The sequence below is a fragment of the Coptis chinensis genome, chromosome 9 (assembly GCF_015680905.1).
Source record: "Coptis chinensis isolate HL-2020 chromosome 9, ASM1568090v1, whole genome shotgun sequence".
Classification (NCBI taxonomy): domain Eukaryota; kingdom Viridiplantae; phylum Streptophyta; class Magnoliopsida; order Ranunculales; family Ranunculaceae; genus Coptis; species Coptis chinensis.
The window spans coordinates 29,983,391-30,003,665 of record NC_141464.1 but is presented as its reverse complement, the minus strand read 5'-3'; the positions used below and the strand labels follow the sequence as shown (position 1 = coordinate 30,003,665).

Genomic DNA, 20,275 nt, shown 5'->3' with positions numbered 1-20,275 from the left:
TAGTGTGTCATGAGGCGATGTCTCTTAGGTGTACTTTATATGGGTATAATGGTCATTTCATTGCCAAAAGCTTTGGAAGGGCTTTTATATAGGTGATATGCAAAGGTTCATTATTTCATTAGGGTTTTGATATGGTTTGGTGGTTCTTTCTTGTTTTTATTTCTTTTCTCTTGATGAAGTTTTGGGTTTAGATCAAATTTGATTTCTATTTATTGTGAAGTGTTGGGGAGAGAAAATCTGATTTCTTAATATTAATGAGGTAAGTAGAATCAAAACTTTTGGTAGATCTAATTTTGGAGAGTTAATTAATTAGGTAAATTTTTTGTGCATGCAAAATTTTCAATTATTGATTGGATATATGCTTGTATGATTTTCTTTTGGTTTCAATTTCCCTTCTTGTTGTCACCTACTCTTTGCTTCTAACTGTCTACCAAGGATTTGTTTAGGAGATAGCACTAGTCTAATTAAAATTAGGTAATAATAGTATTGTTTCTTCAATAATTTGAGTTGTTATAGATTATTATTATTATTATTACCGATAAATATTTTATTGAATATCCAAAACAAAAAATCATACATACAAAGGTAGTAGAGGACAAGCATGCTACAAGTTATATAACTAGCCTTTTTTTTTTTTTTTTTTTTAAAAAAACTAATTAATATTTTATTAATTTGTAAAAAAAAAACCCTAATTAATTATTATATTGGGGAGACAAAAAGCGTGCTATAAGTTGCGCCCGTTAGTCTTTTCTGAATAGTAAAACTCATCTTCTTCAAAACAAACTCATTAGAACCAACTATCATTATATTGTTGTCTATAACATTTTGGAATTGTTTAAGTAACTCAATAGATTGGTTTTTTTGTCAAACTGTATTACTTGATTCTTTATTTTTTTTCTTTTTCCGATGAAGTTGAAAATCGAGATCAATGCCCAACCTAGGTAGTGCTATAAGTAAATGTTAAAATCAAACATAGATTTTTGTTTTCAAACTTTATTACTTAATTCTTTAATTTTCCTTTTTGCTGGTGAAGTTGGAATCTAACTCAAGACCTAGGCCCAACCTCCCAGTGGTATAAGCAAAAGTTTTAGAATTGAAGAGGGGATGTTCCACACTTTCTAAGTGGTCCACCCATCATTAAGCACTATGCACTCAAATCATTCACCAGGTGAAGTCTATTAATTAAGCACCAATGAACACATTCTTTTGTTGATTTTTTTTGGTTGTTTTTCTTCATCTCATGACCAGCTTGTTGACAGCCAACCACGCTACCACCAGATCAATGGGGCTGTGGTTATTCCTTTGCTGATTGCTGAAGGCTGGTTGAATGAAAAAGACGTATTCAACTATTCAACAAATTTTAAGTAGATCACTCCTCTTTCAGCACTTAAAATAAAAACAAACACCTTAAAAGCTTGAAGTGTGTCCATAGTACGAGCTTTTTAGATTTTGAGTGAGAGTAGCTTTTTCTCCCTTTCTATACCCCTAGTTATGGGGCCTGGTGGTGAAACTGGTATTTGAATGTCTTCTTTCTTGATGCTTAAGCAGCAACGCAACACCCACCTGACCCGAAGTCCAGCATATGGAAGTCAAGTTCGACGACCAAGGTAATACTCTTTGTGCTTATTTTTAAAACTATGCTTGGTATATTGTTTCTACACAATTCTTGACAAAGTATATTTTTTTAGTACAATAATTCTACACTAACACAGACAATTTGACATAGTTGACCTACACAGTGACCGTAGCACTGCAACATTAATATTGCATTATGAAAAACCACTACTGCAACATCAATGTTGTATCGAGAAGTGTCACTGCACCATCAATGTTGCACCATGAAAACCATTGCAACATGAATATTGCACCAAGAAATATCACTTCAATATCAATATTGCACCATGAAAACCACTGTAACATCAATGTTGTACCATAAAAAATCAATGGAATGGATGATTTGCTATGGAGAAAAGATGAGAATGGCAAAATAAGAATGGAGAGATGATAATGGAAAGGGAATAAGTGTTTTGAGTGAGAGAAAAAAAAGATTTTTGACTTTTATTTTCACCACTGCAATATATATATATATATATATATTATATATATATATATATATATATATATATATATATATATATATATATATATATATATATAATAATATATTTTAAATGAGATCAAGAACTCTTTGATCTTTGTCGGGGGTTCGAACCCCAGACCTCTGGTATCATCACCCAAAGGTTTTACTGACTTTGCTAGTCGGCACCTGCTCCACTACAATATTGATGTTGCAACATGTCATGTCACTTCACTGTATCTTGACTATGTCATTTTTCCTGTGTCAATGTAGTATTACTCTTTTTAGTATTACAAGTCTTAGAATCAGACATTCCATTTCTCATGGATATAGCTTTTGGGTCCCATAGTTTTCTACTCCTTTTTTTTACTAGGCCCTCTTTGGGCTAAAAAAAGTATATGTTTTCTTTTGGGTAAATAAAGTCTGGTATTTGGCTGAAGCATTAGTAAAACTGTCTAATGTATCCATGTGTAGAGATATTGACCTCAGTCCTCCCTTAGGCTTAGGCTGAGTCCAATAGTGCGGCAAAACACCATATATGACGGAAATTGTGATCCAATGATGCGTCAAAACGCAAACCTGCCAACGTTATTGGTATAAGTTTATCTATCTATACCGTCAGTTTTAACAATATAGCATATGTTCTGCACGCTAGTATGAGTGGCGGCCAAAAAAATCCAACCTAAACAGCAGTATGAGCGGCGACCAACATTTTGGTTCTATGTTTCCACACGCCACTCCCAATAGCAGCTAGACCTTACCAAAGTTATTTAAGTTATTTTAAGAAATTAGTTTGTACCAATTATCTTTTTATCCTATCATTTTATATTTTGTATATTTCTATCCTACCATTTCCTTTTATATTTAATAAGAGTATATTTAGTAAGAGGGAGAAAGGGTAAAATGGGAAGGGTGTTGAAAAGGAAAAATCTACACGCCATTGCCAATGGCGAATACAAAAGCAAATTTTTTTACCCCACACGCCATTGCCAATGGCAACTAGGTGGGTTGACTTTTTTCGGCTTTTCGCTATACGCCTTTGCCATCGGCTAGTAAAAGAACAAACCATTGGGTCCAATACCGCTAACCTTCTATTGTGGTTTGATGTTTTAGCATTTTTGACCATTGGACTCAGCCTTAGCCATCCAACTCTCAAAACCGTGGTTGCACCTCCGATGTGGGAATAAACTTCTATAACGTATCACAGTCTCACCATCTTAGAATGAGTTCTTTTGGGCTTTGATATCAACTTATAAAGACGCATATATATTGTCCTCACTGTTGATATTATAATTTCACATCGGGTGTCTTAAGCCTAGCTAGTCAATATATAAATCTGAAGGCCTCTCTACTCATCACTAATTGGTTTTAAGTTGGCTGACCATCTTTAATATGGTATCAGAGCGGACTATTTCTCTAGCCCAAAAGGCTCGTGTTACTCCACATCGCCCACTTAAAAATTATCCACATGTTAAGTTCAAGATTACGTCACACGTGAGGGGGCATGTTGAAAGTATAATCCCACATTAGGTGTCTAAAGCCTAGCCAATCAATATATAAACTATGGGGCCTCTCCACTTATCACTAATTGGTTTTAAGTTAGATGCCCATTTTCTAGGGGTGTCTCTTTTTGCTGAATTTCCGATTTTTCCGAAATCCGACCCGAAATTGGTCTGGCTCTGGGTGTAGTTTTCATGGGCCGATTTTCCGATTTTTCGATTTTCGAAAATTTCGAAAAAAAATTGGATCGGATTTGGATATAATTCTAAAATCCGATCCGATCCGAAATTTCCGAAATTATTGTCAGTTTATTCTGAAAATATATACTTCTCTCACTATCCACTTGATTAGATTTCGACCATTCATTCATTTTCTAGTTTTTTACTTCCAAAAACAAAACAAAAACATAACCTAACCGCTACTTCCCCACTTGAATTGGACCACTCTTTGTCATTATTAATCGGCGTCTGCCATAACAACAATGATATGAAAAAAAATGTCATTGAGTCATACAATGACTTCCAGACCAATCCAAAAACCAAATTCCAATAGATAGAATATTATGTAAAGCTACTTAGAGTCTAAGACATAATCCATTATTTATGCAGACACTTCACGCTTCAATTTCCACATATGAAAAAATATTGAAACATTACAAATACCTAGACCTCAATAAAATGCAATGTTTGCTATTGGTGACTGCAGGTTCTTTTTCTCGTTTTTTCTTGGATCACTTGTTTGAATGAAAATGGGTTTTCTCAGTAAACAAGTGCGTATTGTTGTTGGTACATTGGTGTTATGGACATGGTTTTCTCTCCCTACAATGAACATTGGGGTATGATATTCCAAAAATAATTGAAAGTAAAGAGATCTTTGAAAATTTACCAAGTATTCCGAAATTTCCGAATTAATTCGAAATTTCCGAAAGTTCTAAAATTGGAAATATATTTTGAATCCGAAAAAAAATTGGATCGGATTTGGCTAGCATATTAGGTTCCAAAAAAAATTTGGAAAAATTCCGAAGGAGGTTAATCCGATCCAATCCGAAGTCACCCCTACCATTTTCAATACTCACTTGGTCAACAAAAGCCCTAGACAACTTCAAGACATTTGACTTGTTATGTACTTCCTTTAGGGTTGGTTTTAACTCGTATTAGCATCAAATTAGCATCTAAGCTTATATGCTCTCTCTTCTCTGGTGTTATCTTTAGGCGCTAATCTTTTTAGGTTTGTTTGACTTAGTTTACATGGTTCCTATCGTGGTTGTCTGTCGCTGAAAAAACTTCTGGTTAGTTTGGTTGCGGCAACATGAACTTATGTTTGCCAAAGAACCAGAAATATAAGGGAATGCCAGGAAATTTTTTTTCACTTTTATTAACTCCAACAAGTTTCATTGTTGTATATTATGTCACGGCTACAATGCACGCAGTTACTCTACAGCCATCAGGTCTTCCAAGTCTTTGACAGTCTGGTTGACAGCATGAAGTGTCAGCTTCTTGATCTGTAACAGAGTAAATGGACGATCATCAGTAGAAATAAGGATAGCATGTGTCAAACATGATCAATATTAAAATATGCAATTCACCTCTAGCTTGTCTTCCCTAACCCTGTGACTTTTGGGAAGTCTTCGAAACTCCTCTGTCAATCTGAAGCATTCATGGATGTTTTCAGGTGACACAAAATCAAGTGCGACCTTTGTACATGACTAGATAAAAAAATAAATAAATAACAGGGTCAGGGAAGAATAGATTCAAAAAATGAGACATAAATGTAATGCAGGAGAATAAGTATCAAAATTTCCAATCAGTACCTTAAGATTTCTAACTTGATGGGGGCAACCAGCTGGAATAAAAACAGCCTCCCCCCGTTTTTGCAAGAAAGTCCATGGTTCAATTCCTGAAATAACAAAAAAAACACAGGAAGTAGGTGAGTAAATTGGGCAGGGATAAAAAAAACTTTTCATAACAAAACGGACAATATGCTTACCAAACTCCTCCTTGAGTCTTCTTTTGTGTTGTAAGGTTAAATAAAAAACTTGATCATGGATGGGGTGAACAACCTGTAAATCACAAATTTTAAGTCTTAATTACATGATATAACATTAACATGTTCACATAATCAAGGATTCAAGGAAACTTAAACTAATACGCTAACAAGGTTACCTTCTCAACAGGCGAACAATAGATGTGTCTGAATTCTTTTCTATGTTTAATTAAGTAAGCCTGAAGCTTGGGAACGTCTTTTCTTCGAAAAATATCCCACAAAGCACTGCCAGATTCCTCACACCCTTCCGAGGAAAAACCAGGAAAAGTCGTTCCTTCAATACCATCAAATTGTTCGGGCCATGTCTCGTCAACGGGTTCATCCTTTTGGGCACTGCATAGGCCTTCCCTTTCATCCTGGGCTTTGTGCTTTTGCTTAAGCATTTCTACTTTGGAGCACTGATCTTCAGTCATCAGTACTTCTGTAGTATGTGTCAGAATATTTACCTGTGACAGACAATGAAAGACTAAAGTTACAGAAGTATAAATTGTGCTCTAAAGAAAAAGGTAAACTAAAAATGTGTTTTGACCATTTGCATTGTCCAAATCTTTTTGCAGTGTGCTCAGAAAATGGGAAAAGTTTACGTGGATTATGTGGATTTTCCTCAAGTTGGAAGGAGCATTGGGCTATTAACAAATAAAGTGCATACAGCTGCTTATGAAAATGCATCTTGATATGTATAAAATGCCGGCCTTTCACAAATAATTCCATGATTTGATCTACAAGAAAAAATTGTAGATACTTAAAAACAGAAAACAAATTTAAAGTCCCTTTATACATCTGCATTCAGATCTAAGAAGAAAGAGCATACCGCATCTGACACATCACAGTGAAGCTTGGTTACAGAATCTCCCCTTCCAAGCTCTTCAGCAAGTCCATAAGCAACATATGTTTTCGGCCCCAAGTCTGGCTTTAAAGCACCCTCTGGGAGCTTAACAGCAAGATTGAGAATACCAGACTTTGGATTTGTGTACTCTTGGAATGGCAGAGCAGTGATGAACTCATCGCAGTGGCGTGGCAGAAGATCTTCAAAATTAGCAGACGGGGGCCAATCTTTCAACTTCAGCATCTCTGGCCACAAATTTTTATAAGCCCTACCTTCTGTATACCCTTTGAAGAAAAGTGGTGTACTGATCTTGACCTGCATATTATTATAATTTTAGTGTCTGATACAATTCCCATTACAATATTTCATACTTAATCTCTGTAAAAAGGTCTGGAGATCTAGTCCATATGGAATTTTCTAATAAATAAGTACGTCAAAGGTTAACTTCCATTGGGGATTTTCATCACTCATTTTCACAGTGTTTCAGAGGACTAAGGTCCAACAAGAACTAAAGAAAGATTCCCAGCTTACTAGACAAATTAGAAAAAAATTCAGGGAATTGTCAAAGCCTAGGCAGGAACAATTGTGGCTACTTGTCCATTAGTTGATCATGTACAATTTCAAGTACAACTGCAATCCTATAATAACCATGAAAATAATTTGTAGCCTACAAAATGAAAAGTTAAAAACAATCCAAGTTCTCTACATGTAAAGGCACACGTATCTTAGTGCAAGCATGAAACAATCACGATCCTTATTCGGTACGACCAAGTGAAAAACTATCAATGCACATCAAGAAAGGAATAGAACTAACCTCACAACAAGCCAGGCAATCAATGGCCTTCACTTCAGAGAATTTCGAACCAGTCTTGAAATCCATACAGTCGCAAAGAGCACGCAACATGACCAGTGGCTCCCAACTCAAACCAGGTGTTTGTTCAAGTACATCACAAACAATTACGGGTTCACCATTGGCCCAATGTCTTTGGAAGTGCATTAACTCACCCTCCTTCATTATTTCTCTAAAACCTGGACAATACAAGTAATTGTCATCAGAGTCGGCCCTACATGCTGCCCTCCGTAACATCTCACTGCCTATATTCTTGCAATCTTGTTGGGAAGGAACTCGCGGACACCTTCTAACTAGTTCTTCTGCTTTTACTTTTAAATCAGTAATCCAACCCTTGGGGTAGATTCTCTTAAGCTCCAATCTAGAGTAACCACAACCACCCCTTTCTTTCGGAGGGCATGGAACAACTGCTTCACCAGTTACTTTCCACTCATGTGATGCTTGACCCATAAGGTTATCTGATTCAGAAGTTGCTTCAAGAGGATCCCCACCATGTATATAGTCATACCCTCTGTTTGGGTAGCAGAAGACTACTTCCTCAGCACCTCCACGAAGATTTCCTTCTCGAATCTCCCGACAACAGGTAATACAGAGTTCATAAGAACATTCCGGGCAGCTTCTATGCAGATCGAAAATTGAAGTTGCACAATTATTGCTGGAACAAGATGCGAACATATTAGCAGGACGAAGGAATAAAAAACAACATACGAATAATTGATATTAAAGCTATCATGGAAATGATAGTAAAGCATACCAGAAGACACGTTCGTTGTCGAAACAGCATGCCTCTTCTACTTCAACTTCACATGAATTAATGCTGATCCCTCGTGTACTAGCCTCAATCTCCATCTCCATGGACTGTTCATCACATATTTGTTTCAGAGAAGGAAGAAGAGACTGGATTAGAAACAGCGCATGCCGGATCTTTTCGTCTTTGGTGATATCACTCTGTGGTGTCTGCAAGTCAATAATGCAAGTTGTTAGGTGTGCCACAGAGAAGAGGGAATACACAAGTACCTTCAGTTAATATAATGGTATAGACCTTGGAAATTCCAGTCAAGTGCAAGCATGTGTTGCAGTTGCACTTTCCACGACAGAATGGGCAAGCCTCTGTAATTTCCTCCTCTGACATCTGAGGATACCTGCTTGGAGTAAAGATTCTATGTATTACTAGGCAGGAAGGTAAACAGAAGAAACCTTGAAAATCTACTCTTCTAAGTAATTAAAAGAAAGTGGAAAGAGACGATGAGTGAACGTACCATTTCTTGATACATCTAATACAATATACTTTCTCCTTACACTTGCAGCAGGGAACAACAATCAGCCTATCTTTTCTTGCACACTGATGGCATCTTTTCGGTAGATTTTCCTTTCCGTGACTATTACAAGTATCCTAAACAAAGATAGTGTGATTTCATTTTAGAAAAATAGTAATACGAAGAAGGTATTGCTTAATAAAAAGGATGCCAAATAAAAGAAGTTAGAAAGATTAGGAAGTCTTGCCATTGTTTTCCTCGCTCTGCATCTTCCAGTTCTTCTTTCCTTATTCAAAACTGTAAACCTGGAAGAGGAGGAAGAAGTAGATGAAGAAGAAGCACAGGGTAAGTCATCTGATCCAGAACAGTTCCCATTGTCTTCCATTGATTCTTCAGAATCTATAAAGTCTAGTGAGGCATTTTGTTGCCGCTTCTTCTTAGGTGAAACTCCATCTTCATTTATAACAGGGGATTTTTGGGTCCTTCTCTTTCTCTTAACTGAAACTTCAATCTCTGCCAACAAAGACATAGCATCTATTTGTTGCTTTGGTTCTATTACAGGCTGATCGAATAAATTGCTATAAAATCTTCGAATTCTCATTCTCGAAATTTTATTCCCAGCAACATCTGACGTCTCCACATTATTGTTTGAATGCTTTGATATCCAAACCGCCATTTCAGCTGCAAATGGAAAAATGAGTACACAAGAAGCATGAGATTAATTGCTTCCTCTAATCACTTCTAGACTTCAACTTACACATCTTGCATTCACAAAAGGAGAATTATCATCAAAATGCATTTCAGCATTTCCAAATGGTGCCTAAACAGGCTATGGTATTAATTTCACATCCACACCAAAATTATCAGCTTTTTAATCCAAATCTTCATTGCCCGTCTTCAACAAATTTCGCATTCCCATTAATAATAACGGAAAATAATAATAATAATAATAATGATGATGCCAAGAGAGATGAAAAACTGACCTGTAAATAATCATGGTAATTGATAATGTCGAATATTGATGCTGTTTTCGAGATTGGCGAAGGAGAGGAGTGAAAGAGAATTAAGGAAGAAGAGGAAGGTTAAAAAGGGAAAGGAAAAATAATATTTGTTGGTCTTTAAAAAGGAAACGTCGGAAATCAAAGTCATTTAGTTAATATGGGACACGTCCTATTTATAACAAAAGATTTTCACAAGTCCATATTCTTATTGTGTTCTACTTTGTCACTCGTCAGTTTTGTTTCCAAATTGGGTTTATGGAAGGTAAATCAACATTCTTAAATAAGTAATGTGTTTCATAGGAGTTGTGGCAAAGACAAATTTTGTCACTATTTTCATGGTAATCAAAGAGGCAAATGTAAATAGTTTGTGGCCAATCTAGATTTGTTGTTGTTTGATTACATGGTAGTAAATAGTTTGTGGGGGAATTTGTGTGTAATTGTTGTGGCAAAATTTACATAGTTTTCTTATGAATAAATTTTGCCATCAAAATCATGACAAATCACTAGTTGTAGCAAAACTCACAAATATTCGCCATGGATAAAAAATCACATCAAACAATTGTAAATAGTGACAAATGTGTGAATAGTGTTATTTGTCACAATTTACCTTTGCCACAAACAGCTCCTATCAAACACAGCACGGCTCAATTCGTGTGTTTATTGATCATTTATGTGGAACATTGAACATTTACGTGGTTTTTAGACAAAAAAATTTTCCACGCCTGGACCCCTAGAAACTTGAAGCTGACAACGGAATATAAAGTATGAAGCTACTACTTAATAATTGTATCTAATCGGAAATGGGGAACCTGTTTTACACTAAGCAGTTAAAATCGCGATTAATAGTGTATCGGTGTTGGAACGACAACTTTTTTACTGGTTTTTCAGTTATTTACTCATTTAGCAATATATTCGCTCTTATCGACCGAGATAACCGATTTCTCAGGCGAATTAGAAAAAAACCTCACCGATATTATCGAAATCACAACTTATAATTGGAAAAAAAAAAAAAAACATAATCGAAATAGTTTGGGATGGGTTTTGTGAGTTTGGGGAGAAAGTTGGTGTGGATAAGAAGGGACGGTGGACTTAGATTTCTAGTGGCATCGTTTTTTTTTTTTTTTTTTTTTTATTTTTTTTTTTTCTTAATTTGAGAATTGGGAGAGGAGAAATGAGGTGGGTACTAAAAAGGAGTTGGGACTAGGGATGATGAGTGTTGTGATGTTTGTACATGATTGGGTGAGGGATTATTTTACGGGATTTTGCAAGTTGGGAATTTGTTGACTTTGATAAGGTAGATGAAAATCATGAAATTATGCTTCTTGGTTTCCGGTCTCATCCAACCGACGAGGAACTTGTTGGTTTCTATTTAAAGAGGAAGATTCAGCATCGATCTCTACCTATCGAGCTAATTAAGTAACAGGATATTACAAACATGATCCATGGGATCTATCAACTAAGGGGCTATTTGTATTTTTTGGGTTAAGTTATAAGAGGGTCTTATAAGACCATGTGTTATAAGAGGGTCTTATAAGATAGTCTTATAAAGCGGTTTGTTTTTCATTTTAAGTTCCTCTTATAAGCACTTGTAAAAATAGAAAAACCAAATACACGACATCCTATAGATGGTTATTTGACAAATATAATCTTGCTTTACATCACATTTAACTTGAATAGATTAATTTGAAACAAGCGTATAATTTGATTTTCGGTTTCAAATCAATTTTGATAATTAAAATATCAATTTTAGGAAACCACCTTAATAGGCGGTGGTGGTGGTAGTGGTCTTAATAGCACAGTGGTGGTGGTGGAGGTGATGATATTGGTCTTAATAGCACAGTGGTGGTGGTGGTAGAGGAAATGGTGGATGTCTTAATAGCACGGTGGTGGTGGTGGTGATAGTCTTAATAGTACGGTGGTAGTGGTGGTGGTGGGTAGTGGAGTGTGATGATATTGGTCTTAATAGCACGGTGGTAGTAATGGTGGTGGTTTTAATAGCACGGTGGTGGTGGTGGTGGTGGTGATAGTCTTAATAGTACGGTGGTAGTGGTGGTGGAGGTAATAATGGTGGTGGTAGTTGTGGTGGTGATGATGGTGGTGGATGTCTTAATAGCACGGTGGTGGTGGTGGTAGTGATTGTCCAATTTCGACAAACTTGGAAAAACAATATTTGTTCCCGACTCTTCGATTTTATAGGTGTGATGCACTCTCAACTTCTAAAAACCCCATAATCAGTTTAAATATGCGGATAATTAAAAACCAATAAAAATTTCAAATAAACAAAAGTCATCTTCATTACAAAAATTAACAATTATGATTAGGTTACAAATCTCCTTTCAATAACTATTTAATTATAATTACAAATGAAAATACAAAAACATTGTCTCAACTGAAAATATATTTCACCTCAAGGGAAAACAAAACATATACTGAAATGTGACGCTAACGCAAACCACAAGCAGCAACCAACCTTCTCCAACACTAAACATGTCAAGACTTATCAACTATGTTCATTTAATGAACACACCCGATAAGCAAACATGCAAATCGGGTTAGCATTATAAACAAATACCGATGTGAGTAGCCAAAAATACAAATTATATATATATATATATATATATATATATTATATATATATATATATATATATATATATATATATATATATATACACAATCCATAAGGCAGTTAGTTCTTCCCCCGAGGCGCCTTAACTTCCCACGAATAATACAACATTCTTATATACACTAATTAAGGCAGGTAGTTCCTCCACTGAGACACCTTAGCTTCCAATTCATTAACAGTAAGGCATTTAGTTCATCCACCGAGGCGCCTTAGCTTCAAACCATACTATATCAACTATATCTAATAATCAAATAATAAACATAAACTTACTCTTTACTTACATGGGTATAGGCCAAATCACAGAGTGGGTCACACCTGCATAACTAATCAATTCAACCCACCCTTCTGCAAAATCTTGTGAATGTAACCTAAGTTACAATAGAACAAGCATATCATATACCTAATTCCAAACATCTTATTTGAACCGACAAGAACCATCTCAAAGACCAATTTCACAACCACCATAAATTATTTAGGGTAATTTTGACTTAACCCCCCACAAATGGGTAGCGGTTTGACTAAACCCCCTATTTTTAAAATCATTTGAGTTTGCCCCCCACTCCGTCAATTTTGTGTGTAACAGACGTTAATATTTTAGCTATTGACCATTTTACCCTTATGAAATAGATGTTGCATTGCCCCCCACATTAACATGTTAAACCTAGCTTTGCGAAAACCCTCCAAACATTGCCATTATTTAATTCTTGCACTCTCTCTCTCGTATTTTACCTATTGACCATTTTACCCTTCGACAAATTAAAGGTCTTTTTTTTTTTTTTTTTTTTTAGTTAAAACAAATTAAGAGGTTTACTATTAGTTAGTGTAAAGCCCCCAAACGTCAATATGATATTTGCATAAACCCCCATTTTTTAGTTAATGTAAACAAGAAGAAGAAATCTCACGATTGGGACATAGTTGTTCGGTTTCCAAAGTTCTCACAATTGGAAGTGGTTCGAGCTCTCATGAACATGATGAAGAAATATTTTCATGGCTTCATCGTGGACCAAAGATACCGCAAGAGCATGAAATAACACTCTTGCCTTCAATCCTCGCAGAATGAGCTTGGGGCCCTTCTTTTGCAACTATCCGTTTTGGCGTCATTCGGATTGAAGTATTGCTAAATTTGTCACACCACACACACGACGACATTGCAATCTGGTTTTGACAACATCCAATGGAGTGGTAACGCACTAGCCAAAGCACCGGACCACTCCATTAACCACCGTTAGATGAACCAAGATTTGTTCTTCACTCGATTCTCTAACGATATCTCACTCAAAACCTTCTTCATTTTCGTAAGTAGCAAAGTGCACAGCCGTAAAAGGCGCATTCATCACAACCGTAATTCTTGAAGCATAAAAGCTCTAAACCCCTATTCCTTCAACATCTTTGTCACACAATCCTTAACTCCACTATAAGGACTCTTCTTTAATTGCAACCTCTTTGTTTCACCACATCCAATGGAGTCAATACTACATCACTTGCAGTCATCGCGAGCACGCCTGATGCTGTGATGTGGGCTAACGGGTGGTGTCCTAGCTTATTTCTGCCTAGTTTTTCTTTAGATACTTCGTAAACCATGAAATAAAACGGCGTGAGCTAGACCGGCACCTAGACCAATAGCACCTATGCCACAATAAAAGCCTAATGGACCTTCTTTTCGCATAATTGAGGTAAAAACTTTACCGGTATTGTGGCGGTGGAGATGAATGGGTAGTGGAAGTGGTGCGAACATTTGCATCACGGATTTTGAGAGTGTCAAGCGGGAACATTGCCATGTGTTCAACCATGTTCCAGAATCCAGCTTCGCCAACATGAATTTCCAAAAGCCCATCCCGTCGTCATGGGCGGAATGGTTGCCCGTCATTACTATTCGATCAGCATCCATACAATGTTGTGTCTTGCTGTTTAATTTGATAAGTTTGCCGAAGTAGATCTAATTAAATAAGAAGCCCAACACTGAAATTATCAAATTGTCATTCAACATCAAATAAATCATAATCTAGTACTGATTTTGGATAGTATGGCAGGAGCATTTAGTGGGGTACTATACTTGCGAGGTTAGCAACACAAATCAATGATCTCAGGTTCTATTATCATATTTCATCTTCTTCTTTACATTATTCTTCTTCGTTTACGGTTAACTAAAAAATTGGGGGGTTTATGCAAATAGCATATTGACGTTTGGGGGGGTTTACACTAACTAATAGTAAACCTCTTAATTTGTTTTAACGAAAAAAAAAAAAAAACCCCTTAATTTGTCAGAAAGGGCAAAATGGTCAATAGGTAAAATACGAGAGAGAGAGAGAGTGCAAGAATTAAATAATGGCAATGTTTGGGGGGTTTTCGCAAAGCTAGATTTAACGTGTTAATGTGGGGGGCAATGCAACATCTATTTCATAAGGGTAAAATGGTCAATAGTTAAAATACCAACGTCTGTTACACACAAAATTGACGGAGTGGGGGGCAAACTCAAATGATTTTAAAAATGGGGGGTTTATTCAAACCGCTACCCATCTGTGGGGGGTTAAGTCAAAATTACCCAATTATTTATTATCAATTTAACGTACGCTTCGATATATCGTCACAATTATTGTTTAGAGTTTCTTCAAGTGTCTCTAAAATCACGTCGTCTCTATGTTTTACCTAGTTTTCCTAACTACCACAATCACTACCCAACTCCGAACATGTACATCCATATGCCTCCCCTCATATAATGAACCACTCCGTACGTAGCTACCCTAAATGGGATATCGCATACCAGGTAACCCTCACACGAAAGCCATTATGTGAGTACTGCCATTATTCGGCATAAAATATCGCGCGTCTCGTTCTAATTTTGCGAACGGAATAATCAAGCCACTATTCGGCTATGCCAGAAGGGCCAATCAAATTACTTACGCCCGGAAGGCCATTCAGATTCACTAAAACGCCAGAAAGGACAATCATATCACATACGCCCCTCACAAGGGCCAAATCACATGAGTTGTGGTAGCTAGGTTCTAGGATTTTCGTTACGTAATTTATTCAAGTGTCATACATTTATATCTCATAATCATTTCCCTTTATCACGTGCATGCCAAATACATTATTACACTAAGCCACGATATTTAGAAATATCTCAATACATCTCATAACAACTTTCATTCTTTCACGTGCCAAATAAATTATTGCACTTAGTCACAACCCCGTGGAAAATATTCACAAATATTATACTACCTCATAGTAGCACATCACAGATATAATAATAAAGCGATTACATTTATTTCTCAAAAAATATTGCATTTAATAGATATTGTAACATGTCATCTCATTTAACATAACAACAATTTCAACATTTCCACATAATGTCACAAATTTCTTCAAACGTACCGCATAACATTTTTATAGCATTTTAGAAATATTATATCTCCTAAAATCTCAATCTCGTCACGTGTCAATAATATACAATATCAACGCCAAATCTTTCTTAGATAATGACAAACCAATTTATACAGGCTTTCGCAATATTCTATCATTGGACTTGTCCATACAATTTACAACATAAAACGTAGCACGATTCAACAGTCAAAAGTCCACAATCAAAGCTCAAAACCAAAACCCCAAAGTCTAAATATTTAAAGACCTCATTTGGATCTATATTAAGTTATATGGACCGGCCCTAAAACAAACTTGAAACTGGCCCAAAGAAAGCTAATTGAAAATGGCCCAAACCACTAACTAACTTAGTCCGGCCCAAGAACTAAAATCTAAAACCCAAACACTGAAACCGGCCCAAACCAAATAGATTCCAGCCCAAGGCCCAACCAACCAAACAATCGTCTCCCTCACCTCACCAGCGCCAGCAGCTCTCCTCCACCAACCACCACTGACCACCCACCGGCACTCCAACCTAACCGAAACCACTCAGGAGGAAAAACCCAACCAACAGACCACCGAAAATTGGAAGTAAGACTGGGTGCACTGGGTCGCGATCTCGTTCAGCCAAACCAGCGCACCCAGCTCAATCCCGCCACCATCAATTCTTCTCCTCCTCTACTCTCACCCCATCGGTTTTGGTCCTTGGGAAAAACTCAAAGACTTTAATTAACCACAAAAACGTAATACCTTAAATCGATTCCCTTCCTCCAAATATGGATCTGTATCACGCCGCCATTAACAAGCATGAAACTTCAACAGCTCCTCCCCACTCTCCAGTACTCCAACACCCACTACAACTAATCATCCGTCAATCAAAACAACAACAACCACAACAGTATTCAAGTTCAAACTAATATACCGGACGACTGTGGGCTCGCACCACCATTACCGACCTCAATTCCAACAGTTCAACAAATCAACTTCCAGAGTTTTAGTAATTAAGCAAAACAACACATAGTATTTAACGAGTTAGCCATTCAACAGGATGAGAGAAAAATAACGACATAGTAAAAGGAGAACAAAAAATGAGCGGAAGGAAAACTCGACAGTAAATATTTTTATTCGTAGTAGACGTAAAACTCTAGTTTCGATGGAAAAAGAAAAACATAACTACTCACCTGTATCGCAAAAAACGTATCTAGAATATGAAAGAAAATCAATTATGCGCTAGCTAGAATACGCATGATCCGTGTACTCCGTTCTTCTTTGTTTTAACTTGTATAGTTCTAATGAAAAATTAGTTTTTCTTAAAAACCTCCACTTTTGAAAACCGGAGCATCCCATTCTAAAGAATTCTACCATATTTTACTTTAAGAAATTTTCCATATTTTCTCCCATAAATTTCGAAATTATTCTCTCCCTGTTTTCTTATTAATACAATCTCTACACATTATTTTAAAAATTAAAAACTTTCATATTAAATCATTTTCAAACCAAACAAACTATTTTCCCTCTTTTTTTCCAAAAAAGTCAAACATACATATTCACTCCACTTAACTTAAGACTTAGTAAATATTATATTACTATTATTATTATTATTTTGCAAAATAATTAATTTTGAACATTTAATAAAATGAGGGTATTACAATGATAATCTTAATAGTACGGTGGTAATGGAGGTGATGATATTGGTCTTAATAGCACGGTGGTAGTGATGGTGGTGGTGGTGGTGGTAGTGGATGTAGTGGTGGTTTTAATAGTACGGTGGTGGTGGTGGTGATAGTCTTAATAGTATGGTGGTAGTGGTGGTGGAGGTGATGATTGTGGTGGTAGTTGTGGTGGTGATGATGGTGGTGGTAGTGGTGGTGGTGGTGGTGGTGGTGGTGGTGGCTAAGGCAATAGAGTTATTTGGAGAAGAAGATAATGAAAAAGGGAAGAAGAAAGAGAAATGAGACTAGGGGTATATGGACGGGGGTATTTGAGTCATTTTTCAAGTTATAAGACTTATAGAATTGAGATAGATCCAATTTTGGTACTTATAGAATTGGAGCCTCTTATAAGACATTTCTAGTAGAATACCTCTTATAAGAGGCAAAAAACAAACCAAAAAAATGTCCTAAATCACTGGGCCACATCTTATAAGAGGTTATAAGACCTCAAGGTCTTATAAGAGGCAAAAACAAATGGCCCCTAAACAAGTTCACCTTCACTACATCATAGGGCTGGGTTCAATGAGTCTGGTGGGTTGTGGTTTAGGGGGATGGATAGATCCATGAATAAAGCCTGACTCCATGGGGTTCAAGGAAAGACCATGAACAGAATGCAATTCATGTGTCTTTTTACTTGTGAATTGCTTTGTTTTTCCTTTACTTTGAATTGAATGTATATAAGATATATTAATATTAATAACTTGTGTTTTACTAAAATATTTCTTACTTTTTTTTTTGGATAATGAAAATATTTCTTAATTATTGGACCTAATATTGTTGTTTTTATTCTATATTTTAAAGTATAATTGTAATATTATCTATTTAATAGAACACAATGGTGTGGTGCATTTCTAATCTAATAGGCGGTTCTACAATATCTCTTCTTCTCTAATTTAGGGTAAAAAAAAGAAAGAATCATTTCCTTCCAACATCTGCCCTAACCGCCGCCATCAATCCCACCCACTCTCACCCTTTTTCTGGTTTATTTTACTTTGCACACATCCAAACCCTTTATTTGTTTCATATTCAAGTTTTCCTTGATCATTTCTGATTTCTCTATTTTTTTCATTTTTTAGGTACAACTACAAAAGCTGCTTCCAATGGAAATCTACGTTGTCTCAAGAGTAACAACTTCACTTTTAATTTCTCTACATTTGTGTTTCTCAAACTTATGGGTATTATCTTATATAACCGTTTTTTTTTTTTTTTTTTTTTTTTTTTTTTTGGAGTGGACTTACCTGCGGGACTTGATGTTGGAAAGGAAATGGGAATAGCGACAACAGTTGCCAGTATTAAGAATCCAAAAGGTGAGTTGGCTCTTCATCTTACTGCTGCAGAGGGAAACACTGATATTTGCAAGTACTTGATCAATGATTTGAAACTTAAGCTTGAGTCTATGTATTTTCGGGTGAAATAAGCACTGAAAAACAACAATTGTCTGATACGTATTCCAAAAGAAGAATGAAAGGTAAAGTCATGACAGTGTATTTTTGATTTGGTTTATTATTACAGGTGCAACTTCAGGAAAGCATTTGGGCACTGTTGTTTATCTACTAAAAAAGGGTGCTAATCCTAATATTGTGGATGATTCTGGTTTCATTCCTTTGCATTATGCGACAGAAATAGGTACAACTCTTTGTTGCGTTTACATTTAAGTCAATCTATAAAAAGATAATTCAATGTGTTTTTGAGTATATTATGCAGAGTTATTGCTCAATCATGTACGTGCATGGTGTGCCTTTGCTTTTTGTATGGTCTTCATGTCTAGAAAGGATTTTTGGTTGATGTGAACTCAGTTCAATGGTGGGATAAAAGGGAAACACTCCAAAAAATAAAAGACAAGGAGTAGAATAAACTAATGAAATGAGACGATTAATATAATATTGCTTGATTGCTTACTTAATTTGAACTTCTATTTGGTGAAAATGTATGAACTAAAGACACGAATTGAGTGAATCTATGAAGATAGATATACTTGTATATATTATGATATGCACCATTTGGATGATGTCCAATTACCACTTTTTTGGAACATACAAGTCAGCACATGGCTATGACATTGTAAGTTTCTCCAACTCCATGTACATAACTAATATAGACTATCGAAACCAAATACATATCTAATTACGATGTTAAAATATGTTAGTAATAAGTCAGAAGTAGGAGGAGCTCCCATTTGTACTTCATGGTGCAAAAGCCCACAAGACCTAGCAGAAACTTGGTGATGTTGAGTTATTCATTTTAGAAACCTTTGTTGAATACGCAACACACACGTATGTTAATGGGAATTCGACATTTCTCGATTGAGTTCAATTTGGCCTAATATCCATCCAAAAGGGAACTCATTATGTGGGTAGTCAGTATCAGTGTCAGTATCTTATGCACCCTAGTTGTTTGGTATTATAATGTTTGATTACATAAAAAATCTGTTGTCATGTACAAATCTATGTGCATGTATTAAATTGGTAACCTCTATTGTACAAGCTAACATATTATGTTGTTTTAGATGTTTACGATAGACTTGTTCAGAAGGGGAAAAGACCTGGTTTCTTTCAACTGCTAGCCACTCAAACTATTAATGTTGTTTGGCATGTGAGTATGATCTTTTTTGTTTATTTACCTGAAGATGTTTTTGCCTTTGATACTTGAAGCATGACTGATGCATTAGTTTCTTGCTAAGGGATATGGACTAGAACGCATGTATCAATCTTCGACATGGAATATTTTGAAAATATGGTGTGAAAATGTTACATAGGTTTCTCGAGACCTTTATCCTTGGTTTAAAAAAAAATAAAAAATAAATAAAAAAATAAAATAAAAATCTCTGGACACCTGATGAAGTCTTCGAGGTTGTACAAGAAAAGTTTATAATTATTATTAAGCAGTTTTCCCTAAATGGGGACGATGAGGTCATTCTTTGGCCGACGGTTACTTTATAAACTTTTAGCCTGCTTATATCTTTCTCATAAAATTTAAAAAAAAAAAGAAAAAGAAAAACACAAAAACAACATCTTTCTTATTTGATATC

General features: G+C 35.8%; 1 protein-coding gene, 1 long non-coding RNA gene and 1 pseudogene across 2 annotated transcripts; 1 reads left to right on the top strand and 2 right to left on the bottom strand.

The window, feature by feature from the left end:
- Positions 1 to 117: 117 nt before the first annotated feature.
- Positions 118 to 6,894, top strand: LOC147475506 (uncharacterized). Its single transcript, XR_015208475.1, has 4 exons — positions 118 to 259; positions 1,034 to 1,168; positions 1,260 to 1,607; positions 6,178 to 6,894. It is a non-coding gene; the product is annotated as an uncharacterized LOC147475506 (long non-coding RNA).
- On the bottom strand, positions 4,926 to 9,676 carry LOC147475505 (lysine-specific demethylase JMJ29-like). The gene is made up of 12 exons (XM_086583647.1): positions 9,536 to 9,676; positions 8,800 to 9,233; positions 8,556 to 8,689; positions 8,339 to 8,438; positions 8,051 to 8,253; positions 7,261 to 7,951; positions 6,432 to 6,761; positions 5,740 to 6,066; positions 5,564 to 5,636; positions 5,388 to 5,473; positions 5,163 to 5,282; positions 4,926 to 5,078 (listed from the first exon to the last, which is right to left on the bottom strand). Exons 2-12 carry the CDS (start codon positions 9,226 to 9,228, stop codon positions 5,007 to 5,009), a joined length of 2,565 nt encoding a protein of 854 aa, XP_086439773.1. The 5' UTR covers positions 9,229 to 9,233; positions 9,536 to 9,676; the 3' UTR covers positions 4,926 to 5,006.
- A 3,773-nt stretch (positions 9,677 to 13,449) lies between these two features.
- LOC147475504 (uncharacterized) lies at positions 13,450 to 14,045 on the bottom strand (annotated as a pseudogene).
- Between the last annotated feature and the right edge of the window lie 6,230 nt (positions 14,046 to 20,275).